The sequence below is a fragment of the Oncorhynchus keta genome, chromosome 18 (assembly GCF_023373465.1).
Source record: "Oncorhynchus keta strain PuntledgeMale-10-30-2019 chromosome 18, Oket_V2, whole genome shotgun sequence".
Lineage (NCBI taxonomy): Eukaryota > Metazoa > Chordata > Actinopteri > Salmoniformes > Salmonidae > Oncorhynchus > Oncorhynchus keta.
The window spans coordinates 3,942,130-3,968,829 of record NC_068438.1 but is presented as its reverse complement, the minus strand read 5'-3'; the positions used below and the strand labels follow the sequence as shown (position 1 = coordinate 3,968,829).

Sequence of the window (26,700 nt, the reverse complement as noted above, 5' to 3'; positions counted from 1 at the left end):
AAGTGATAGTAGAGGTCCGTGGCGTAACTGATGATCCCCACAGAGGACTTGGGGGTGTTAAGGTAACCTGTGATGATGACCGACTGGATGCTGGAGAAAAAGTTGAAAGGACCAGAAGCATCCGGGGCCTCGTCCAAGATCTAGACTCAATCAACACAATGACGGATTTAAGGAATTGATGACTGAGAGGGAAAAGGGGTCATCTAGTCAGCTGTTGATGTAAGACCCAATGAATGATAGATCAGTTATGTAGGATCCACACAATGACGGATCAGTGTATGATCGTGGATGATTGGATTGATAGGGGATCAACACGTTGCTATTAGACAGTTAGCCAGTGCACAAACACAGCCCTTCAATATTAGGTTTGTTTTACATTCGATTCTATAATAAGGTAAGGTAGTATCATTTTTACACAACTGAACAGTTCACAGTAGGCTAAACACAATGTTCCTATTTCCATGAGCTATTTCCCATATAACCACCAGCGGGATAGTCTTGGACACAGTTCACATTACATACAGTCAAAAAGCCCAAATCCTAATGATGTCCTAATTTACACCGTAACTAAGTCACTCTCTCATTGTGCATTAACTGTAATATGCAGATTTCCTCAGATGTACACCTTACCCAAGGCACTCTGTCACAGTGAATGTCAAGAAACCCTCTCACCTGCAGTGACTGTCGACAGGGGTTCGCCTGGCTGTGATTGACAGGCAGCTGGTAGCGTATGACAGGCGGATCCACACTGGTGTCAATCAAGCCCTGGCACTGGCTCTTGTTGTGCTCTCCATTCAGAGCCAGACCGGCGGGGTCGAAGCCTGCCCACTGAGCCGTACACAGGTTCACCTTCAGGTTGATCATACTGGCCCCGCAGTCCACCGTCAAGTCGTTGTTGTCTGAGGGGCCACAGAGGAGAGAGAGATCGAGGTTAAAACATATACAGAATCATTACTAGACTACAGTAGCTGCTGGGGGAATCACTCAGGGATCTTAGCACTGTTCATTCAACGGGTGGGTCTAATCCTGAATGCTGATTGGTTAAAAGTGCATTCCAGCCGGTGTCTATTCCAGAAGTTACCACTGGCGAAATCTATGACGTTAAAATGCCTATTGACTCTGTTCCACTTGACTGCGCAATCCACTGTCTCCTCAGCCCGGCCAGGCAAGTTACTGGGGGGAATCAATCAGTGAGCTCACCACTGTCTGATTACCGTGTCTCAATTATCGTTCAGCTCAAAATGTTCCCCCTGAGATTTTCACATGGAGAATTCCACCCCTGAAAAGCCACGAGGTTCAACCCTCAGGACTTACCTGGGACCCTCTTGTACAGATCAGAACAGTTGTAGGTAATGGAGAGGGACGGCTGGAGGAAAATAGCCATCACAGCGGAGACATAGCACAGGGAGGGCATCTTAACTACTATGGAGAGAGAGGATGAGAGACACACTCAGAGGACATTCACAGAACAGAAAGAACCACAGTCGGCATCCATGGACAGAGTGCAGAGAAGTTGATAAAGCAGAGGTGGTTTTGAGGTTTGTTATCCCACATAGGAAGTAAACATGTCAAATGTGCCACCAAAGAAAATCTGTTACATGTCTAAAATGATCAACTTCCCCCCCAAAAATGATTCCCTACTCCAAATCAGTTTGGTTTGACCTCTCAAAACTAAAGCAAGGAGAGCTGAGTCTCAAGTCATCCCATCCTACCTGTGAGGTTCCTGAGCAGGTGTTTGTGTGAGCAGGTGGTGGTGGGGTGTGTCTCATATACTGCAGGTGTTAAGACCTCCCTGACATCTAATATCACATGGGAGTGAAACACACATCCACCCCATCAACAAACACACACACACCAAGGTTGTTGGGTTTTTTTTTTAAGTGAAAGCCATCAAACAACCATTGAGAGGACTGTGTCAGTGGGGTTTGACATCGATCTCAAAGGTTAACCTGCACAGGATATTTCATCTTTCTTGGAGTCAAATAGGGGATATTTTAAGAACGATTGAGCGTTGTTGCTTTTCAGGGACATATTGTACACTGTATTCATATCTGTTTTATCATATTAGATTCATTCCATTCAACAACAGGATTTTTTTACACTTTCATAAACCCACTTGAATGCAATATTCTTCGGTGATTTGCTAATTGTGGAAAGTTTGGACACCTACTCATTCAAGGCTTTTTCTTTATTTTTACTATTTTCTACATTGTATAATAATAATAATAGTGAAGACATCAAAACTATGAAATAACACCTATGGAATCATGTAGTAACCAAAAAAAGTGTTAAATCAAAATATATTTTATATTTTTCTAAGTAGCCATCCTTTGCCTTGATGACAGCTTTGCACACTCTTGGCATTCTCTCTACCGGCTTCAACATATGTAGGAGTTCCCACTTATGCTGTCCAACTCATCCCACACCATCTCAATTGGGTTGAGGTCGGGTGATTGTGGACTCATCAGACCAAAGGACAGATTTGCACCAGTCTAATATCCATTGCTCGTATTTCTTGGCCCAAGTAAATCTATCCTTCTTGTTGGTGTCCTTTGGTAGTGGTTTCTTTGAAGACATTCAACCATGAAGTCCTGATTCACACAGTCTCCTCTGAACAGCTGATGTTGTTTCTGTTACTTGAACTCTTGAAATACTTGGGCTGCAATTTCTGAGGCTGGTCACTCTGATGAACTTATCCTCTGCAGCAGAGGCAAGTCTGGGTCTTTCTTTCCAGTGGCGGTCCTCGTGAGAACCAGTTTCATCATAGAGCTTGATGGTTTTTGCGAAGTTCTTGAAACTGTCCGGATTGACTGACCTTCATATCTCAAAGTAATGATGGACTCGTTTCTCTTTGCTTATATGAGCTGTTCTTGCCATAATATGTACTTGGTCTTTTACCAAATAAGGCTATCTTCTGTATACCACCTCTACCTTGTCACAACACAACTGATTGGCTCAAATGCATTAATTCACTTTTAACAAGGCATACATACCTGTTAATTGAAATGCATTCCAGGTGACCAGCTTATATGAAGCTGGTTGAGAGAATGCCAAGAGTTTGCAAACCTGCCATCAAGGCAAAGGGTGGCTACTTTAAAGAATCTCAAATATAAAATATATTTTGATTTGTTTAACACTTTTTTGGCTACTACATGATTCGAATCAAATTAAACTGTATTAGTCACATGTCCTGAATACAACAAGTGTAGACCTTACCGTGAAATGCTTACTTATTCCATGTGTGTTATTTCATTGTAGAATATTTGTGAAAACGTAAACTATGTAGAAAATAGTCAAAAAAGAAATAAGAAAAACCCTTGAATGAGTCGGCTTTATCAATGACTTGCACTATAATTGTATTTTTTATTTGATAGGTTGCGATATTGTGTAGAATATGCAATAATATGAATTCTAAGCCAATGAGATGATCCAGAAAATACGAAATTCTCCTTTGATCATGGTTTTTAGCCCAGGACCAGCCTTAACCTCTGTCTAAGAAACAGGCCCTTAGAGCTTCACGGGTTGGACATGCACTGGCATTTCATTACATAACCTTGTTTGGAACAGGGGGCGGGTCGGTTCAAATTTTATAAACATTAATCTCCACACAAAACCTATTCATCAAAATGCCATACAATCCCTGGGGTTCTTTTTGCATTTCTTATCAAACTTCCATCTAAAAGTGAGAAGTTAAGTCTATACGAGGGACAAAGCGGCCCTTGGGATGTCCTATGTAGAAGAGTGGATTCATGTCTTGAGAATGAAACACTATGAATGCTGGAAATGTGATAACGGAAGCAACAAGGTAAGAAACACACAGAATCAAAAAAATAGGCATTGTTAATTTCACTCGCATGTCATCCCTCTATTCTATTTTGTTCCAAGAGCTACTTTGAAAGTAGCCTTTGCTATAGGCTACAACTGCTACTGTGAAGGCCTATTGTTCAGCGGGAAATATAGAATCAAAATATGTTTCTGCCAAAAGCCCCTTGGCGAGAGAAGAGATTTGTCACACTATACGGATGCATCACTTGGTGACAGTCCCTTCACTTTTTTGCCTCTGCCCAAGATTTCTCCAATGACAATTGTTCAGTCTTCAGCACGGGTTGTATTTTCATGTGGTCCTAATGGCTGCGGGGGTCATTCAATGGGACGATTCCCGATTATGCAAAACGGTGGATCCTTGTAGTTTCAAGCTAAGCTGTTTACTAATATTTCAAATCAATGGATAATCAAGGTTGATTGATTCTGGAAATGAATGAAAGAACAATATTGGACATGTGGAAATACCATAGTAATAAAATGCATGTTGCTTGCCTTACATGCTATATGATGCGAAGAAAGAAATGAATTAGCTAGATAATTTTTTTTTAAATTTAGCATGGGTATTTTGCTATTATCATTTGTGGTTTGAGAGAGGGAACACAGATATGACAAAGAAATTCATAAAAATGAACTCAAATGTAAAATGAATGGGTTAATAATATGTTGAACAAAAATATAAACGCAACATCCCATGTTCCATGAGCTGAGCTGGGGGGGAGTTTTCTGTCTGTAATAAAGCCCTTTTGTGGCAAAAACAATCAATTCTGATTGGCTGGGCCCTGGCTACCAAGTGTGTGGGCATGGCTACCAAGTGTGTAGACCTATGCCCTCCCAGGCCCACCCATGGCTGCACCCCTGTCCAGTCATGCAAATCCATAGATTAGGGCCTAATGAATGTATTTCTATGGACTGGTTTCCTTATATGATCAGTAACTCAGTGAAGTCTTTGAAATTGCTGCATGTTGCATTTATATTTTTGTTCAGTGTAGCTGTTTAACGTGGAATCTTTCTCTATTCAGTTTTTCTAATACAGGTATTCGTCCATCCAATCACCAATACAGGAAACCTAACATTTCACAAAGTTAAACATTGCAGCTGTAACCTTCACCACTGAAAACGAGCTAGAAAAAGTCCCAGCCAGACATGACCAGTGTAAAAAAACACCAAGACATGTCAGCCAGGATTATCCTGTAGTGACAACATACTCCAACACAGTAATCACCATTGTGCTTCTTTACAATATCCATTCTCAGCGCTCAACAAAGGTGGCGGAAATTTGATCTCAGTCACAGCAATAACCGAGGGCAATTAGGGTTGTTTAAGATGCTGATTTGAGTTGGGAAAGAAAATATGCTGGGAATATGTAAGGGAATGATACTGTAGACTTTAGGAGGTGTGACAGATCAGCTAGTCCAAAACCCCCTAAAAACAGGTGTGAGGCATGAAATGAACAGACCGGAGGCAGTGGTTGTGGTTCCTTAGCTTTCGTATTGTCACTAAACGGGTTCTTTCGCCCGACAAAATAGTTCCTGGGCAAGGTAGAATCCAATGCTGAAACAGTGTGAAAAGCCCTCTCGCCCTCCATTTGACAAATCTGACCATAATTCTATCCTCCTGATTCCTGCTTACAAGCTTGGTCTATAAAAAAAAAGTGGTCAGATGAAACCAATGCTAAACCATAGGACTGCTTTCTGGCACAGACTAGAATATGTTCCGGGATTCTTCCGATGGCATTGAGGAGTACACCACATCAGTCAATGGCTTTATTAATAAGTGCATCGAGGACGTCATCCGCACAGTGACTGTACGTACATACTCCAACCAGAAGCCTTGGATTACAGGCAACATTCGCACTGAGCTAAATGGTAGAGCTGACGCTTTCAAGGAGGGGGACTCTAACCCGGAAGCTTCTAAGAAATCCCGCCATGCCCTCCAACGAAACCATCTAACAGGCAAAGCATCAATACAGGACTATGATCGAATCTTACGACACCGGCTCAGACGCTTGTCGGACGTGGCAGGGAAGCACAGCCAAGAGCTGCCCAGTGACACGAGCCTACCAGACGAGCTAAATAACTTTATGCTCGCTTCGAGGCAAGTAACACTGAAACATGCATGAGAGAGTCAGCTGTTCCGGACGACTGTGTGATCATGCTCTCCGCAGCCGATGTGAGTAAGACTTTTAAAGAGATCAACATTCACAAGGCCGCAGGGTTCAGACGGATTACCAGGACGTATACTAAAAGCATGCGCTGACCAATTGGCAAGTGTCTTCACTGACATTTTCAACCTCTCCCTATCTGAGTCTGTAATACCAACATGTTTCAAGCAGACCACCATAGGCCCTTTGCCCAAGAACACTCACATCTGTAACCATGAAATGCTTTGAAATGCTGGTCATGGCTCACATCAACACTATTATCCCAGAAACCCTAGACCCACTCCAATTTGCATACCGCACCAACAGATCCACATATGATGCAATCTCTATTGCATTCCAAACTACCCTTTCACACCTGGACAAAAGGAACACCTATATGAGAATGCTGTTAATTGACTACAGCACATTCAACAGCATAGTGTCCTCAAAGCTCATTCTTAAAGCTAAGGACCCTGGGACTGAACACCTCCCTATGCAACTGGATAGGGAGGTTGTGAAGAGGGCACGACAAAACCTAATCCCCCTCGGGAGACTTAAAGATTTGGCATGGGTCATCAGATCCTCAAAAGGTTTTACAGCTGCACCATCGAGAGCATCCTGACGGGTTGTATCGCTGCCTGGTATGGCAACTGCTCGGCCTCTGACCACAAAGCAAAACAGAGGGTAGTGCGTATGGCCCAGTACATCGCCGGGGCCAAGCTTCCTGCCATCCAGGACCTCTATATCTGGCGGTGTCAGAGGAGGCCCTAAATATTGTCAAAGACTCCAAAGACTCCAGCCAGCCTAGTCATAGACTGTTCTCTCTGCTACCGCACAGCAAGCGGTACCATACTGCCAAGTCTAGGTCCAAGAGGCTCCTAAATAGGTTCTACCCCCAAGAAATAAGACTCCTGAACATCTAATCAATTGGCTACCCAGACTATTTGCATTGCCCCTCCCTCCCTGTGGAACGCTGCTGATACTCTCGGTTATTATCTATGCATAGTCACTTCATTAATAACTCTTCCTACATGTACTTATTGCCTCAATTACCTTGACACCGGTGCTCCCCGCACATTGACATTGACTCTGTACCGGTACCCCCTGTATATAGCCCCGCTATTGTTATTTACTGCTGCTCTTTAAATATTTGTTATTCTTGTCTCTTACATTTTTGTTGTATTCTCTTAAAACTGCATTGATGGCTAAGGGCTTGTAAGCATTTCACTGTAAGGTTGTATCCAGCGCGGGTGACAAAGATTTGATTGAAAAGAATAAACAAACTACGCAGCTGACCAAAAGGCCGTGGCCAATAAGGGAACGCAAAACAACAAACGACTCCCCTCGTCTTTAGACTATCGTCTACACATAATATTTACAGGGGGAATTCTTCCCCCTATCTATAACCTGCCTTGTTTAACATAGAGCCAAGATGCGTTAGAAGAAGCCGCTTTCTCTGCGGTAGGAAAGTGCGACGTCCTCACATGTCCCCGTGCTTCCAATCCACTCCTCTCCTGTTACACCTATATAGAGGGAGACACCAAGCCAATCCGTGGGCCCAGTTGTGTACTAATTTGCTTTACACTGAATACCTATCCCCTGAGGAGGGTGCTGTCGTGTCGTCTTCCTCCGGCTGATAACTGAACTCTCACAAAGGGTATAGTGGAGAGATCAAGAATTCATTATAGTACCTGTCTATCAGAGTTGACTACCCCTGCGTCACGCAACTAGTTTATCTCTCCTTTCTCATCATGCCAGCTCGCAAGGTGGACCTATTATAGAGTACCATAGTATGAGTCATAATACCCATACAACCTAGAGGTCAAACGTGGAAATTGTTCCAATCGTATTCCCACCATTAATTTCTCCCATAGGGGATTTTAGAAACACTTAAAATAATGGCTGTGTTTTTGTGTAGGCTCACCTGGTGTGAACGTGAACTTTTGATAACCATGCAAATATCGCTTGACTTTTATCAATACATTCAACTGTATTTACCCTTCCAAAATTGAAATGCTAATTATGTGGCTATCATAAAGAACTACAAATACCATGGTGATCTGATGAGACTGCAGACTCGAGGCAAGGGTAGGAATCTCTGGATTATAACTATCTAATGTTAGCTAAATGTAGAAATGAATAAAGAGGATAGATTTCTTTAAATTGACAGAATTGTCTTGTGCAAGTTTGAAATTTACACAATACATATTAGCAAAGGCATTGAGAAGATATGAGGAGCAGGAGCTTGCAGGGATTTGTAGTTTTGCACAATGTATACTTTGATGCTAATTAGATTTTTTTTAATAATCTGAGAGTAAATAGAGCCGAATATATTGATAAAAGTCACCTTGCCCGGGAGAAATTTACACGGTTATGAAACGTCACGCCAGGGTGAGCCTACACCAAGCACAGCCCTTATTTTAAAGTGTGTCTAAAACGGTGGAAAAACTGTTGGAACCATTTCCCTGTTTGACCGCTAGGTTTTATGGGTATTATGACACCTCCACTGTGGGGCTCTATGGCTATACAAGGGCCATTATCTAAGTGTTATGGTACATGGTGTGTCCTTGAGAAGACTCTTTTGTGTTGGAGATGTTGGAGTAGAACTAGTGTGAAAGTAGAAATAGCTTGATTATTGGTCACTGTCATTGCTTGAATAAGACAATGCAATGATGGTCAAGACACGTTGATGAGTAAAAAAAAAAGATTGTCGTAAGCGTAGTAGTCTCTTGCTGTCATCTGCTGGCTAAGTTTGGGTTGTTATCAGTGCTCGTGGACCAAAGTATACAAAATATTCTGAACACCTGCTCTTTTACATTACATAGACTGACCAGGTGAATCGAGGGGAAAGCTATGACCCCTTATTGATGTCACTTGTTAAATCCACTTCAGTCAGTGTAGAGGAAGGGGAGAGGAGACAGGTTAAAGAAGTTTTTTTAAGCCTTGAGACAATTGAGACATGGATTGTGTATGTGTGCCATTTAGAGTGTGAATGGGCAAAACAAAATATGTAAGTGCTTTTGAACGGGGTATGTCAGTAGCTGCCAGGCGCATCGGTTTGAGTGTGACAAGAACTGCACCGCTGCTGGGGTATTCACACTTAACAGTTTCCCTTGTGTGTCAAGAATGATCCACCCAAGGGACATCCAGCCAACTTGAAACAACTGTTCCTCTTATTATTTGGAAATACCTGCAAATTCAAATATGATTATTAAAAATGACCAGAATGCAGTCCCAAATCACAGACTTGTATCAGCTCCAGTAAGACCATATTTAACATTATATAACATACATTGTTTCCCTGTCAAAAAAATCAACTGACGCCTTGAAGTTAAAAAAAAGGCCTATTCCATTCCTGAGTTACACCAGAGGTGGACCCCCTCGCATAGAGACAGTGCATGCCTTTGCTTGACTTGAGTAACACTACCCTGGCCTCGCTCAGATGATGACCCTCTCATGGGGCCAAGACTCGTGTCACTAATAAAGAGACATGATAGAGAGTTACATTCCAGGAAGACGAGTAGTGAACCTCTGGCCCAGAGCCAGCCAGACAGCACAAAAGTGCCTCACATAAAATGAATGTGTTGTGGCTTGTCTGAGCTCTTCATTTGCTCCCAGAAAGCACGTGTTGCAGGGTTTACAATCTGCTGATGACTTATTGAGACAGCACGAAGAGAGGCGATGAGTCTCGGTCTTGTGGCTGACTTGTGGCTGACTTCTGTGTGTGCTGGGCCAAATAGGATAGTGTTTTCTATTTAGATGTAAATATTTGGCATACATTCCCCTCCGTTTATTGATAAAGGCACATGACTCTAGAACCAACAAAAGTAATTAAAAGAATATTGTGAATGTCCATGACTAGTCTACATGGAAATGTATATGAAAATAAATGCATTTATATATTTATTACAGTCTTGTCCCATCGCTCCCATACAGAATTGGGAGAGGCGAAGGTCGAGAGTCATGCGTCCTCCTATACACAACCCCGCCAAGCCGCACTGCTTCTTAACCCGGAAGCCTGCCACACCAATGTGTCGGCGGAAACACTGTACAGGTGGCTAAGTTAGCATGCATGCGCCCGGCCCGCCACAAGGAGTCACTAGATCGTGATTGGACAACGACATCCCAGCCAGCCAAACCCTCCCCTAACCTGGACGATGGTGGGTCAATTGTACGCCGCCTCATGGCTCTCCCGGTCACGGCCGGCTGCAGCACAGCCCGAGATCGAACTTGGGTCTGTAGTGACACCTCTAGCACTGTGATGCAAAACATGAGTTGACTTTTTGGAAATAATAGGTTTTTCCATTGGCACAGCAGTCGAAGGCACTGCATCTCAGTGCTAGAGGCGTCACTACATACCCTGGTTCGATTCCAGGCTGTATCACAACCGGCCGTGATTGGTAGTCCCATAGGTCGGCGCGCAATGGGCCCAGCACTGTCCGGGTTAGGTTTGGCCGGGGTAGGCCGTCATTGTAAATGAAGAATTTGTTCTTAACTGACTTGACTAGTTAAATAGAGGTTAAACAAAAATGAAATAAAAATTCCAGGACACCGACAATACTATTTATGGTGTATGAGAAAACGTATGCTACGTCTTCATTCATAGAAGATTTTATTTGTTCTTTCCTGATTCTGCTTGGGCATAATCTGTCATTGACTATATTGTAAAAAATATGTTCTGACTACATTAGGCTATATGTAAATAATATTATTAGATGAGAGATGAGAGTTATATTTGCTGCATGGAATGTGTATTATACTGTTATTGATTACTCTATTTTAAGCCTTTTAAAGCCTCTACATTCTTCTTCATATTCTTCAATAGACCTATGCATAATTTTTCTAGAGAGAAAAGGGAAATTAGTGGAAGTGCCTGAAAAACAAATGAGAAAGGACAGGGAAAGGAAATATGGTGTTGGAAAATCAGCTCTTCCCTTTCCTCCCTTCTGGCTTCCTGTCAGGGGCCAATGCTTTGCACACTCCTCTGAGCCCATGAACTCACTGCGATCAACTCTCCTCACAAGCAATCCGATCCTAGATCAGTACTCCTACTCTAAGACCGGTGGAGGCATAAAGATGTTTGTGTTTGATACCATTCCACCCATTCCGCTCCAGCCATTACGACAAGCCCCCCAATTAAGGTGCGATCAACCTCCTGTGTCTAGCACGCTTTATGAACGCAGGCCCTGGACTTTTCCATTTCTGATAGTTACAGTCAAAACACTAACTGAAAACTGTTCACTATAGGGGTAATTAAGGTTTCCAGGTTTAACATACCTGGCAACCCTTTGCTGTTTGTTTCCAAGTTAGCCAACCCCTTCCCATGTAGCCTAGGCCACAGCATATAACCAACTGTGTTATTATGGTAGAGTCTGAAGTGACTGATGTTGGTTTTCTGAGACTACCAGATTAGCATCAACACTCAATCCTATCTCAGGTCTGCTCTGGCATAAAACAGGCTTTTTTACTGACTGACAATGTGTAAGTTATGTTGATACAGATTTCAGGGTCATTGCTATCTGGTTATCATATCAAATCAAATCAAATGTTATTGGTATACACCCCCGCCCTTCTTCTTCCCACAGAGGTGTTTATCTCTGTCGGCACGATGCTTGAAGAAGCCCGGTGGCTGAATCGATTCCGACAACATATCCCGAGAGAGCCATGTTTCTGTGAAACAGAGAATGTTACAATCTCTGATGTCTCTCTGGAAGGCAACCCTTGCTCTAATTTCGTCGACCCTTGTTTTCAAGAGACTGGACATTGGCGAGTAGTATACTCGGAAGCGATGGGCGGTGTGCACGCCTACGGAGCCTGACCAGGAGGCTCCGTCTGCGGCGATGTTGTTTTGGCTCGGCTTCTGGGATTAGATCCACTGTACCGGGTTGGGGTCAGAACAAAGGATCCGCTTCAGGAAAGTCGTGTTTCAGGTCATAATGTAGGAAAATTGACATTGTTTTCTGGGCTAACAATGTAAGAAATAATACTTAAATAAAAATAAAAAAAAGTTTTCAAAGGACTCAAAGCGAGGCAAACATCTCTGTCAGCTCCATCTTGCAGTCGGTAATCACAAAACAACCTCACAAAAACTGCCTTGTGTTGTCTGGAGTTTGCTGCCTGGAACAGTCTCACCAAAGTTTTCCATGTTGTAGCCTCATTACTGGCTAAATTAACACGCACCACCCGGCCCTAGAATTTCCTAATTTCCTCAAGTGAAAGAACACAATGTTCTCCTCAGGCTAATGCTTGACCTTTACATAATTAATTCCCAATTTTTCTCTTAACTGTTTTATTTCTTATTTCCTGCCCTGTTTGTCAAATCTTTCCCCCAGCACACAGTAGATCTAGGCTATAATAGCAGGAACATTTGTATATGAATGTTTGATATTCAATGAAAGTAGTGTGTGTGCGTGCGTGTGCATGTATGAAATAGACGTTTGCTAAACATGTACAATTCTCGTGATCAGTATAGCATAACACTCAAAGACATCTTTTCAGTCTCTCTTCCATTCTTATCAAATAAATGTGACTTTGATTAGATTATTGTGTGGGTGCAGCATGGAGTAGCCTAATTTCATTATGCCTATGAGTGCAAAAAAAAACATAGCAAGGTATGACAAGCATTCCTCCTTTTATCTTCGATGGATTTACTCAAAATAATGAGCCTTTCGCAGTGAGAGGGGTTTAAAAAACGCTTTACCGGATCCTGCAAAAATACTTCGCCCTAATTCTGATTGGACCATATGCGATTTTTCGCCCCTCTCTCAAACTTTGACGGGCGGTTACGGATTTTCTCGAATTTACACGAAAGTTTAGTGAAGATGAAGAAATGGATTTTGTTAAACTGCTCGGGACTGTTCTCGCCGTTTTCTGCCACTTAGGATTCACCCAATTTGAACACAATGGTGAGTGTTGACAGGGAAACAATGTCAAACTTGTCAAAGCCCGTTGTCAAAAGTTAACTGTATGATTAACCAAAGGTTATCTAATGCATTGCAATATTGCGCTCTTTTGATTGTGCGAAAGAAAATCGTATTATGTAGTACCCAACGAAAGAAGAAAGATTTTGGAACGTTAAAATGTTTAAATAGAAACTTCAAATGTCACCCAAAATCGAGTGCTTTTGTAAGCTAGATGGCAAAAACAGTCACTGCAATATTTCTCTTCAATAGGCCTAGACATTGCCCAGAGCAGGCTTTTTGTTTTGGTTTGTGTGTTGGGAACCTATGATTCGTTTTGAGATGGGCTGGGCCATTATGCTCAGAAGTAGGCTACAGATTTAGAAGACCAATGTGGTATGTAATAGCATAAAGGTGGTGCAAATATCAAGGTGGGCCATATTACTTTACAGCTTATTCACTGTGGTTTGCAACATTATTAGTAAAAGCCCTAATAATAAAGAAAATATGGCAATAGGTCTACATAAAATTAAGAGATCTTGCACATAGGCCTATTATCATGTAATCCATGTATGCTAATACATGTGCATTATGTCCTCACAGTTTACATAACAACTTGCAATGTTATTCCACTGAATGACCATTCTGATTTGACGTTATTTATTACCCACGTTTAGATTTGCAATTTTCCAATTGAATTTGCTATTTGATTTGCTTTCATGATTTGCAATTTCTTGTTTTCCAATGCGATGCACTGTAGGCCAGAGGATCTGCCGGCGTGGCACAGAGCGACCCTGCTACAGGATCAACTACTTCCAGGACCCACGGCGGAGGGTGACCTTCGATGATGCCAGGCAGGCCTGCAGGACGGATGGGGCAGAGCTCCTCAGTATCGAGACTGACAATGAGCAGCGTCTGGTCGAGAGGTTCATCCAACAGTTGCAGGCCACTGATGGGGACTTCTGGATCGGACTGCACAGAAGCCCACGCCACTGGGTGACTACCATAGGATGCCCTTCGCAGTACTACTGGCTGGATGGCAGCAAGGCCAGATTCAGGTGTTCTTGTGTTTTACTTTGGTTTCAAGTCTAGGAGATCCCTGCAGCTGTTGGCATGCACACCACAGGAAAATACAGGGCCATAGAGATACCTCACATGACTCACAGTAATCTGAGAGTCATCAAAGAGCATCAGGGATGAACGAACATATGTTGGTGTCTACATGCTTTGAGAGTCATTGCTATTTTATCGGTACAATTTGTATTATCATGAATGTTGTGGTATTGGTCGTGTTGGGAAAGCTACTCTGAAATATAGTTTACCCAGCTACCAATTACTTCACACTGAAAGAAGTTAAGTTACACTAAAGGTACCCTTAAAAAATATAGTTGACTTAACTAAAGTTACTTTGAAAAAGTAGTTAACTTCATCCAAACTACTTAATGAAAAAAATATTATATCTAAATCTGAAATGTCATAAAGACGATAATTTGCCAGAACAGATCACCGTTGTCAGATGTTAACAGATGTTATTTACCCTATTAATCACACAAATAAAATGCTTCAAGTGAGAATTAGGCAGGTCTGAGGCCGAAAAAAGGATTGCAAAAAGAGTAGTGTGTAGTTCCAGTAGTTAGCTACACCACTACATGGCAAAAGTTATTAACTACTGAAAACACTACCTTGATTTGAATTTAGTTCAACTACCACCAAGCTACTGCAAAATGTTTTTCAATTACTAGTTGAACTACATAGTTCACTACTCCCCAACACTGGGTATCAGTAGGATGAGAGTCCATTTTCAGAGGCATGCTGTTGACTATCAAAGGATCTCTGATAAAGTTGTTGACCTATGGAAAACACGCTTGTTGCAGAAACTGGCATTGGGACGAGCCATCGTGTGGCAACGAGATGTGTGTGGTGCTGTACCACCAGCCTTCTGCCCCCCCTGATGAGGGGGGGCGCTTAATGTTCCAGTGGAACGATGACAACTGCAACACCAGGAACAATTTTGTCTGCAAGTACTCCGAAGGTGAACTGTACCCTGGACATGTTCTGAGTAGACAAACGTTGTGGAACATTGCAGATAGAAATGTTATGAATAGAGTTGACATGATTTGTTATTCTACATGTCAGAGAGTTATGTTTGTTTCACATCGTGTTTTTCTATCTGAACGATCCAAAACATTGTGCCCTGCAAAACATGGCCCCGGTGTCCTTGAAAGTGTTCATATTTAGACATGAACAGATTAAAAGGGGTGTATTCAACAGACAGCAAATGGAAATAAAGGGGCCTAAACAGGAAGGGACTAACTGAATTTGTCCAATTAGAATCTCTTTTGTTGACAAGTTCTTTTGTTACAGATTGCAACAGTGTGCACTAATGAATTTGGCAATGTTACATTACATTTATCCTATCTCAATCCTTTAGTTTATCTCCGCTGAAGGAGATAATGTTGCATGGTATGATTTTGATTGAATACCAGTTTATCAACAAGGAACCATAGAAAATATAATTCACAGTCAATATAGTCCATATACTTTTGCAGCTGACGATTCTCTTTCTCTCTCTTACAGAAAAGTCACCAGTGTTTACTGTGGTGTGGAATTCATTATACACAGGTAAACCCACCCCTGCAACTAACATTTAGATTTTTTTTAAGGTCAAATATGTGAATCCTTGAGATGAGTGATTTGTTGATACTGAGATCAACAGCTTGAACATTGTTATGACATCACAATTCTCAATCTCCGAAGTGTCTATGTAAAGGATGACATCTAGTGGTAAAGATGTGTGAATCACAATATAATATAAGAGAATATAATAGAACATAAAAACCTCATCAGTGTCATTGAATCAATCCTCTTACCAGATAATAGAGGCTATGCGTGACAAATACAGTAGGCTATAGTACAGTTACAGATTACCAGTGATGTTGCTTGAAACTGTTGCTCTGATTGACTTTATTCCTAGAGAGTTTATTTGCATATTAGTCATACTGTACTTGTTTACACATTGCTGAATCACACATGCTCAATCTTTCTTCTCTGTTCAAGACAAATGTTGCTTATTTTGGTCTGCACATTTATATTTGGGCAATATGACATTTTTGTATATCAATCCAATTTACAGTGTCTGTCTATTTACACGTTTTGCTCATTATCTATTTTCCAGTTGCCCCAATTATATCTTTAATACCAATCCTCCCATCAGCTAAAGTGGGTGATGAGAAGACAAATCTAGGACTGTCTGGATCATCAGGTAAAAAATCTGCACTCTTCATGTCTATCGATTTTGATCCTTGGTTATGAAATATTGTACATTATAAACTGAGTGGTTCGAGCCCTGAATGCTGATTTGGCTGACAGCCATGGTATAACAGACCGTAGGTGGGTACCATGGGTATGACAAAACATTTGTTTTTACGGCTCTAATTACGTTGGTAACCAGTTCATAATAGCAATAAGGCACCTCTGGGGTTTGTGATATATGGCCAATATACCACGGCTAAGGGCGGTGTCCAGGCACTCCGCATTGCGTTGTGGGTAAGAACATCCCTTAGCCATGGTATACACCCCTTCATGCCTTATTGCTTAATTGTGTCCCAAATACAATAAATTATCTCCTCATTTATTTTCCAAAGTTTCTTTCCAAACTGATTCATTGTGAGGTGCCAACTTACTGTCATTAGCCTGGTCCCAGATCTGTGTGTTTGCCCTATTATGTCAGCTCCTTTTCATTGACAATGACTGACAAGGAGTTGACATGATAGCGCAAACAGATCTGGGCCCAGGCTATAATGCCATTGTCTTACCTCTGGTGTTTTTTTTCTCCCTTCAAGTATCTCTTTCAGATAATGTCCTGTATGTCTCCTACATTCTATTTGCTACTATCCCTATTCTACTGCTGCTGCTTGTGGCTGCAGGAGTCTTCTGCTATAAACGGGCTGCCAAAAGGTAATACTTGTTCGCTTCATTGAATAATAACAGGTAATAAGACATTTGGTATGTTAGGCAACTGTCAAGGTCACCAAGCATTATTTAAAAGTATGTCAAAAATAATCTATAGGTAAAAAATGACACGGGTAAGAGGGGCAAAACAGAGGGGGCTTGCAAAGAGGGCTTGTGAAACACAATCAACATCAGACGTCACAGAGCATAAGAGATGTTTTGTTTTGAGGTTGGTTTAAATGCCGTACTTGAAATAAGCAATGATGGAGGTGTTTGTGGCGCGCTACATGCCTCTGTAACTGATAGTGCAACTCTTTATGCAGGAGAAAGTCTCCAACAGACAGCTACCCTAAGCAAGAGCAATGGGGTACAATGTCCACTGTGGCCTGCAACATCCAAGGACCCTATGCCTACCAGGACATCACCAAGCTTCAACCAGCCGAACTGGAGAGCATGGCACCTGAATCAATCAAGAAGATGTCCTTCTGTGCCTCCTCTTTTGATTCCCAGTGTGATGATTACGAGAATGTTTCAAACATGGAGACAGTGACAGAGAGTGGCTTTGTGACCAACGATATCTACGAGGACTGGCAAAACCAGGGTCGGCACTATCTCAACGAGACTGGATGGGTGGAGAATGAGATCTATGAGTAATGTTGCGGCCCTGCAGTGCCTCTCTCTTTACCACATGTCCACTGGGCCATCTGGGCATCTGACTCTTTTTGTCTCCATTCATCTTTCATATCTCCTGCTGGTGGGTTTTATGGCACCATGTGATGCGAGACAGGATGGACAGATCCATCCTTATATTGTGTTCGCTTTAGGGTACGCCCACTAAACGTACAAAGAGGCCTATGGTGTCACCCCCATTTGAGGTTTCCTGTGTGGAAGTTGATGTCAGGGAACAGGACAATATCTTCGGAAATTTGGATAACAGAAGTCTGACCCCACGACACCTCTGAGCAATGGCTGCCTGTGAGAGATGATCCTCCCAGTGATGTTTAACAAAGCCTCCACTGCTATGACACCAGTTTGAGCTGGCTGGATAAAGTCATAATGTGCCTTTTCATGGCTACACCAAAGTCCTGGTTGAATAACAGAGTGTAGCATTTGTTTATTTGCCTATTCCTGTGTCTTCTTCTTATAATCTTGTATTTATCACAATGTCGTGAGAAAAATCAAGAAAATACATGTTTTGCGTACATGGTAGATTCAAGTGGGCCTGACTAGAGTGTTGTGAAAAAGTAGTCTTAACGAGCTAAAGCTGAGTGTTCTTGGAGGATGTCGGACAGGAAATACCAAAAGCACATCTGGAACTCGCACATACAGGAAATCTAGCAGTGACAGCAGATGCTTTTGGGGTGCTGCGCTCAACAGTTTTCCATGTAAGGCTGTCACGATAGGTTAATTAACAAAACATGTACTTGCTGGACCTGTAGGCCTATATGGGTGATATTTCAAATATCGCGCACCGCTCTGGCTACAAATAAATGTTTTGTTTTAATTTTTTTTATAATAATGTGCCTTTTATTGTGTTTTTCTGTACAAGAAGAAAGAAAAATATACCATTTATAAGCCGTAAAACCTTTGGTAAGATATAGCTTACTTTACTGTACTATTGCAAACAGTACATACTTATGGCTTCCATATTGTTTGTTTGACCAGCAGATGGTGCTGTTTCATGTCATATTTCAACTCTTTCCATTGGTCTCGAACTCCAGCAGTGTCACTCAAATTCTATGTTGATCGCTAGATGTGCAATGGGTATGTTAAAAAAAGGATAAAAATGTGCTAATATTCTGTCATATTATTGTATTATTCTCAAACCAATTGATTTGGCTTAATAACATGTATCTAAAATGTATACTGAACAATAATATACTGAACAAAGATATAAACGCAACATGCAACAACTTCAATTTCAACAATTTTACTGAGTTACAGTTCATACAGTATAAAGAAATCAGTCAATTGAAATAAATTCATTAGGCTCTAATTTATGGATTTCACATGACTGGGCAGGGGTGCAGCCATGGCTGGGCCTGGGAAGGTATAGGCCCATCCACTGGGGAGCCAGGCCTAGCCAATTAGAATGATTTTTTTTCCCCACAAAAGGGCTTTATTACAGACAGAAATACTCCTTAGTTTCATCAGCTGTCCAGGTGGCTGGTCTCAGACAATCCCACAGGTGCAGAAGCATGACGTGGAGGTCCTGGGCTGGCATGGTTACACATGGTCTGCGGTTGTGAGGCCGGTTGGAAGTACTGCCAAATTTTCTAAAACGGTGGAGGCGGCTTATGGTAGAGAAACTAAGATTCAGTTTTCTGGCTACTGCTCTGGTGGACATTCCTGGAGTCAGCATGCCAATTGCATGCTCCCTCAAAACTTGAAACATCTGTGGCATTGTATTGTGTGACAAAACTGCACATTTTAGAGTGTTTTTTTATTGTCCCCAGGACAAGGTGCACCTGATGAATGATCATGCTGTTTAATCAGCTTCTTGATATGCCACTCCTGTCAGGTGGTTGGATTATCTTGGCAAATGAGAAATGCTCATTAACAGGGATATAAACAATTTTGTGCACAAAATGTGTGAAAAAATACACTTTTTGTGCATATGGAACAATTCTGGGATCTTTTATTTCAGCTCACTTAACATATTTTGTATATATGTTTGTTCAGTGTACAACCCTGAATTGCAGAACACACACCATCCAGCATAATCCAAATTAATGTTGCCTGTTGTCCGTAGATGGGAAACCTGGCAAGCATCTCACACTCTCTTCTCAAAATGTATGATTATTTTACCACAGCCGTAAAGGGCAATTGCAACCAACAAAAGTTATAATAACATGTATTCGTGGTTGCATCACTTACATGCATCATTTGCTTTGTGCACAAGCATGTACACATTACATAGTCAGAGACCAGCTGCACACACACCTTCACACATCAAAACAACATGCATGCATGGATTAATGTGCTAGTATAAATGTACATAAATAATTCACCAGTCCAATCCCTGCACTTTGACAGAGTAACAAAAGCTTTTTCTGTGCACCTGCAGGTCAAACTTCAAAGTCAACCCTCCACTCAGGGCGGCGAGCAAACAGATATCAGAATAGCAATGTAACCGGTTGACGTAAGAGGTGGGTCCGGTTGGCTTGGAAACGAATTGGCACTGAAGCGTGGAACCGCTTCAGAGGCCCGCCCCCTGTACAAATACCCCCATGGCTCTGACGTCAATGTACGTCAACGAGAGAATATGATGCCTCCTGCAACTCAACTCATGTACTTTAGCTAATATAGGTAGCTAGCTGAAACAGTATAGCTCTATTGTATTGGAGAACGTGGCGTGACAGCCGTAAAATGTATTCTGTCGTCTCGTTGGTCTGAAGGGTCGTTAACGTTCAAACTGGCCGGGCGACCGAGAAATGGACTTTGTCTATTTTGAATAGACAACATTTTAGCGGGCGGTTTGTTTTCCCTTCAACATCTGTCGGCTCAAGTCGCGAGTCCCTAGGTCCTCACCCCCAAACCACATTTAATAAAGCATGGTCATGGCTGACAATCACCAAAAACCGATGGTCCGGGGTCCTGTCCGAGTGGGCTTCTACGATATCGAACGTACTCTAGGAAAGGGTAATTTCGCAGTTGTGAAGCTGGCTAGACATCGCATTACCAAAACGGAGGTGAGTGCTGAGAATTAGCTAGCTGGCTGGCTAGCGTGCTAGTTAACAGTGAGCTAAGCGTGTGATTCTCTTGCAAAGGGCACTAACCTTGTCTTTTAACTAACACGCTAGTGGTTACTTGCCCCCTGCATTGCAGTTGTAAGTTAGCTAGTTATCTAAAGTTATATCTGCACATTTATTCTGCAGTTGTCTCATTCGGTTCACATTTGACATTGGCATGTTTAGACCATTTCACACCTACCTAGTTTACTATGTTGCAAACAGTCTTTTTTTTTTGCAAAGATTCTGAACCTTACATGAAGAAAGTTATAGACTAGAAATGGACCAACTATTATGTAACTTGATAATCAAAACTGTCTATGATTAGCAAAATTGTGTGTCACCCAGTTTTACATTTAGGCAACGTTAGCCTAACTGTGAAGTTTGATTCATTCATGTGTGTTCATGCCATGAGATGCACATTATCTCATCAAAATCAAATCAAATGTTATTTGTCACATACACATGTTTAGCAGATGTTAGTGCGAGTGTAGCGAAATGCTTGTGCTTCTAGTTCCGACAATGCAGTAATAACCAACGAGTAATCTAACCTAACAATTCCACAACTACTACCTTATTAACACAAGTGTAAGGGGAAAAAGAATATGTACATAAAGATATATGAATGAGTGATGGTACAGAACGGCATAGGCAAGATGCATTAGATGGTATAGAGTACAGTATATACATATGAGATGAATAATGTTGGGTATATAAACATAAATTGACATAGTTTAAAGTGGCTAGTGAAACATGTATTACATAAAGATGGCAAGATGCAGTAGATGATATAGAGTACAGTATATACTTATGCATATGAGATGAATAATGTAGGGTATGTAACATTATATAAGGTAGCATTGTTTAAAGTGGCTAGTGATATATTTTACATCATTTTCCATCAATTCCCATTATTTAAGTGGCTGGAGTTGAGTCGTGTCAGTGTGTTGGCAGCAGCCACTCAATGTTAGTGGTGGCTGTTTAACAGTCTGATGGCCTTGAGATAGAAGCTGTTTTTCAGTCTCTCGGTCCCAGCTTTGATGCACCTGTACTGACCTCGCCTTCTGGATGATAGCAGGGTGAACAGGCAGTGGCTCGGGTGGTTGTTGTCCTTGATGATCTTTATGGCCTTCCTGTAACATCGGGTGGTGTAGGTGTCCTGGAGGGCAGGTAGTTTGCCCCCGGTGATGCGTTGTGCAGACCTCACTACCCTCTGGAGAGCCTTACGGATGTGGGCGGAGCAGTTGCCGTACCAGGCGGTCATACAGCCCGACAGGATGCTCTCGATTGTGCATCTGTAGAAGTTTGTCAGCGCTTTTGGTGACAAGCTGAACTTCTTCAGCCTCCTGAGGTTGAAGAGGCGCTGCTGCGCCTTCTTCACAACGCTGTCTGTGTGGGTGGACCAATTCAGTTTGTCCGTGATGTGTACGCCGAGGAACTTAAAACTGTCCCGTCGATGTGGATAGGGGGGTGCTCCCTCTGCCGTTTCCTGAAGTCCACAATCATCTCCTTTGTTTTGTTGACGTTGAGTGTGAGGTTATTTTTCTGACACCACACTCCAAGGGCCCTCATTTCCTCCCTGTAGGCCGTCTCGTCGTTGTTGATAATCAAGCCTACCACTGTAGTGTCGTCCGCAAACTTGATGATTGAGTTGGAGGCGTGCATGTCCACGCAGTCGTGGGTGAACAAGGAGTACAGGAGAGGGCTCAGAACGCACCCTTGTGGGGCCCTAGTGTTGAGAATCAGCGGGGTGGAGATGTTGTTACCTACCCTCACCACCTGGGGGCGGCCCGTCAGGAAGTCCAGTACCCAGTTGCACAGGGCGGGGTCGAGACCCAGGGTCTCGAGCTTGATGACGAGTTTGGAGGGTACTATGGTGTTAAATACTGAGCTGTAGTCGATGAACAGCATTCTCACAATAGGTATTCCTCTTGTCCAGATGGGTTAGGGCAACCTCAATGTTGTGCAATACACTGCCTTTCTTTAACCATGGATCAATACCTTGCTTCATTACTCTCACTAACAATTGTGTGCAGTTTTGTATAATGTTATGTATAATGTGGTCAACAAGCCACCCCATAGTCCTTGCCCCCCCCCCCCCAGCACTACACAGCTGATTCAAATAACCAACTCGTCATCAAGCTTTGATTATCTGAATCCGCTGTGTAGTGTTAGGGGGAAAAACCAAAACATGCACCCAGGGGGGACTCCAGGACCAAGTTTGGGAAAGCCTGCACTGTTGTAAACAACCATGGTGTAAACAATCATATAAATATCTAGGGCATGCAACATGGGTTAATGCATTGGTTACATAACCCAATAAAAATATAACTTTGTTGCCTCTTCTTGGGACAATCAGTGTGTAGCTGTTGTGTACACTATTCAGACGCTAATAGTCCTTGATCATGACTCTCATTTCCATTACATTACACATAAGTCTTTGGACGAAGGGATCTTCTGTGCAAGGGAGTTTTAAGTGCACTGACACTCAATCTGAACTTTAACAAGCGTAATGTAACGTAACGTAATCTTTCGTATCAGCGATTTCCAAAAGGTTAAATTGATCAAATCAAACTTTATTTGTCACACGCGCCAAAATACGACAATTGTAGACCTTAACCAACAGTGCAGTTGAAGAAAGAGTTTACCAAATAACAATAATAAATAGTAACACAATACAATAACGAGGCTATATACAGGAGGTAACGGTACCGAGTCAATGTGTGGGGTTACAGTTTAGTTGAGGTAATTTGTACATGTAGATAAGGGTGAAGTGACTATGCATAGATAATAAATGATGAGTAGCAGCAGTGTAGAAAACAAATGGAGGGGGGGTGTCCATGTACATGATCCAGTGGGCTTTTCATTAATTGTTCAGCAGTCATATATGGCTTGTGCTTAGAAGCTTTTAAGGAGCCTTTTGGTCCTGGTCTTGGCGCTCCGGTACCGCTTGCCGTGCGGTAGCAGAGAGTACAGTCTATGACTTTGGTTACTGGAGTCTTTGACATTTTTTGGGGCTTTCCCCAGACACCGCCTAGTATATAAACTCAGCAAAACAAATACTTCCTCTCACTGTCAACTGCGTTTATTTTCAGCAAACTTAACATGTGTAAATATTTGTATGAACATAACAAGATTCAACAACTGAGACATAAACTGAACACGTGCCATAGACATGTGACTAACAGAAATTGATAATGTGTCCCTGAACCAAGGGGGGGTCAAAAGCAGAAGTAGGCTCTGATCAGGCCCTACACCCTACACCCAAACAAGGGCACTGCGTTCATCCACCTCTGGCCTGCTCGCCTCCCTACCACTGAGGAAGTATAGTTCCCGCTCAGCACAGTCAAAACTGTTCGCTGCTCTGGCCCCCCAATGGTGGAACAAACTCCCTCACGACGCCAGGACAGCGGAGTCAATCACCACCTTCCGGAGACACCTGAAACCCCACCTCTTTAAGGAATACCTAGGATAGGATAAGTAATCCTTCTCACCCCCCCCCCTAAAAGATTTAGATGCACTATTGTAAAGTGGCTGTTCCACTGGATGTCATAAGGTGAATGCACCAATTTGTAAGTCGCTCTGGATAAGAGCGTCTGCTAAATGACTTAAATGTTAAATGTTAAATGTAGAAGTAAGTCAATATCTGGTGTGGCCACCAGCTGCATTAAGTACTGCAGTGCATCTCCTCGTGGACTGCACCAGATTTGCCAGTTCTTGCTGTGAGATGTTACCCTGCTCTTTCACCTAGGCACCTGCAAGTTCCCAGACATTTCTGGGGGAATGGCCCTGACCCTCACCCTCCGATCTAACAGGTCCCAGACGTGCTCAATGGGATTGAGATCCGGGCTCTTCGCTGGCCATGGCAGAACACTGACATTCCTGTCTTGCAGGAAATCACGCACAGAACGAGCTGTATGGCTGGTGGCATTGTCATGCTGGAGGGTCATGTCAGGATGAGCCTGCAGGAAGGGTACCACATGAGGGAGGAGGATGTCTTCCCTTTAACGCATAGCGTTGAGATTGCCTGCAATGACAACAAGCTGAGTCCGATGATGCTGTGCAACACCGCCCCAGATCATGATGGACCCTCTACCTCCAAATCGATCCCGCTCCAGTGTCCTTTGACGATAACCGCGAATCCGACCATCACCCCTGGTGAGACAAAACCGCGAGTAGTCAGTGAAGAGCACTTTTTGCCAGTCCTGTCTGGTCCAGCGACGGTGGGTTTGTGCCCATAGGCGACGTTGTTGCCGGTGATGTCTTGTAGGTGTCAACTGACTATGATTTTTCAACGCCGATACCGATTATTGGAGGACCAAAAAAGCAGACACCGATTAATCAGCCGGTTTAAAAAAACAAACATTTTATTTATTTGTAATCATGACATTTACAACAATACTGAATGAACACTTATTGAACACTTATTTTAAATCAATTTAGCCTCAAATAAATAATGAAACATGTTCAATTTGGTTTAAATAATGCAAAAACAAAGTGTTGGAGAAGAAAGTAAAAGTGCAATATGTGCCATGTAAGAAAGCTAACGTTTAAGTTCCTTTCTCAGAACATGAGAACATATGAAAGCTGGTGGTTCCTTTTAACATGAGTCTTCAATATTCCCAGGTAAGTTTTAGGTTGTAGTTATTATAGGACTATTTCTCTCTATACCATTTGTATTTCATTAACCTTTGACTATTGGATGTTCTTATAGGCACTTTAGTATTGCCAGTGTAACAGTATAGCTTCCGTACCTCTCCTCGCCCCTACCTGGGCTCGAAACAGGAAAACATCGACAACAGCCACCTTCGAAGCAGCGTTACCTATGCAGAGCAAGAGGAATAACTACTCCAAGTCTCAGAACGAGTGATGTTTGAAACGCTATTAGCGCGCACCCCGCTAACTTGCTAGCCATTTCACATCGGTTACACCAGCCTAATCTCGGGAGCTGATAGGCTTGAAGTCATAAACATGCTTGAAGCACCGCAAGGAGCTGCTGGCAAAACGCACGAAAGTGCTGTTTGAATGAATGCTTACGAGCCTGTTGGTGCTTACCATCGCTCAGTCAGACACAATTTCACCTGGTTAATATTGCCTGCTAACCTGGATTTATTTTAGCTAAATATGCACGTTTAAAAATATACTTCTGTGTATTGATTTTAAGAAAGGTATTGATGTTTATGGTTAGGTACACATTGGAGCAACAATACGCACCGCATTGATTATATGCAATGTAGGACACGCTAGATAAACTAGTAAAATCATCAACCATGTGTAGTTAATTAGTGATTATGATTGATTGATAGTTTTTTATAAGGTAAGTCTAATGCTAGCTAGCAACTTACCTTGGCTTACTGCATTCGCGTAACAGGCAGGCTCCTCGTGGAGTGCAATGAGAGGCGGGTGGTTAGAGCGTTGGACTAGTTAACTGTAAGGTTGTAAGATTGAATCCCCGAGCTGACAAGGTAAAAAATCTGTCGTTCTGCCCCTGAACAAGGCAGTTACCCCCACCATTCCTAAACCGTCATTGAAAATAAGAATATGTTCTTAACTGACTTGCCTAGTTAAATACAGATTAAATAAAGGTGTAAAAAAAAAAAGAGGGGCCAAATTGGTGTCCAGAAATACCGATTTCCGATTATGAAAACTTGAAATCGGCCCTAATTAATCAGCCATTCCGATTAATCGGTCGACCTCTGTCTTGTGAGGACCTGCCTTATGACAGGCTTACAAGCGCTCAGTCCAGCCTCTCTCAGCCTATTGCGGACAGTCTGAGCACTGATGGAGGGATTGTTTATTCCTGCTGTAACTTGGGCAGTTGTGTGATTCTGTGCAGGTGTTGTTACACGTGGTCTGCCACTGCAAAGACGATCAGCTGTCCGTCCTGTCTCCCTATAGTGCTGTCTTAGGCTTCTCACAGTACGGACATTGCAATTTATTGCCCTGGCCACATCTGCAGTCCTCATGCCTCCTTGCAGCATGCCTAAGGCACGTTTACGCAGATGAGCCGAGACCTTTTGGTGTTTTTCAGTCCGTAGAACGGCCTCTTTAATGTCCTAAGCTTTCATAACTGTGACCTTAATTACCTACCGTCTGTAAGCTGTTAATGTCTTAACGACCGCTCCACAGGTGCGTGTTCATTGAACAATCATGG

At 42.5% G+C, this 26,700-nt stretch overlaps 4 protein-coding genes across 5 annotated transcripts in view; 2 read left to right on the top strand and 2 right to left on the bottom strand.

Annotated features, from left to right (window-relative positions):
• The window catches only part of LOC118396922 (zona pellucida-like domain-containing protein 1), a 6,039-nt gene extending 4,236 nt beyond the window's left edge, over positions 1 to 1,803 (bottom strand). Inside the window, exons 1-4 of the mRNA XM_035791312.2 lie at positions 1,713 to 1,803; positions 1,315 to 1,422; positions 673 to 899; positions 1 to 140 (exon numbers count right to left, since the gene is read on the bottom strand). The exon at positions 1 to 140 is cut by the window's left edge and continues 51 nt beyond it. Coding sequence (XP_035647205.2) covers positions 1 to 140; positions 673 to 899; positions 1,315 to 1,414 — 467 coding nt within the window. The 5' untranslated portion in view covers positions 1,415 to 1,422; positions 1,713 to 1,803. The remainder of the gene's footprint in view (positions 141 to 672; positions 900 to 1,314; positions 1,423 to 1,712) is intronic.
• The window catches only part of si:dkey-103g5.4 (uncharacterized), a 221,465-nt gene that overhangs the window by 91,976 nt on the left and 102,789 nt on the right, over positions 1 to 26,700 (bottom strand). The gene's annotated exons all lie outside the window — the stretch shown is intronic.
• laynb (layilin b) lies at positions 12,559 to 18,728 on the top strand. Of its 2 annotated transcripts, none has more exons than XM_035791497.2 (7): positions 12,559 to 12,870; positions 13,625 to 13,922; positions 14,739 to 14,896; positions 15,442 to 15,486; positions 16,040 to 16,126; positions 16,791 to 16,821; positions 17,139 to 18,728. In XM_035791497.2, the coding sequence occupies exons 1-7, from the start codon at positions 12,795 to 12,797 to the stop codon at positions 17,467 to 17,469; spliced, it is 1,026 nt and encodes a 341-aa protein (XP_035647390.1). In that variant the 5' UTR covers positions 12,559 to 12,794; the 3' UTR covers positions 17,470 to 18,728. The 2 variants fall into 2 exon arrangements, with proteins under 2 accessions (XP_035647390.1, XP_035647389.1); XM_035791496.2 differs by having other exon boundaries at positions 12,561 to 12,870; positions 16,707 to 16,821.
• Positions 20,058 to 26,700, top strand: part of sik2b (salt-inducible kinase 2b) — a 64,075-nt gene continuing 57,432 nt past the window's right edge. The window contains exon 1 of the mRNA XM_052467198.1: positions 20,058 to 20,507. Within this exon, the coding sequence (XP_052323158.1) occupies positions 20,370 to 20,507 (138 nt within the window). The 5' untranslated portion in view covers positions 20,058 to 20,369. The remainder of the gene's footprint in view (positions 20,508 to 26,700) is intronic.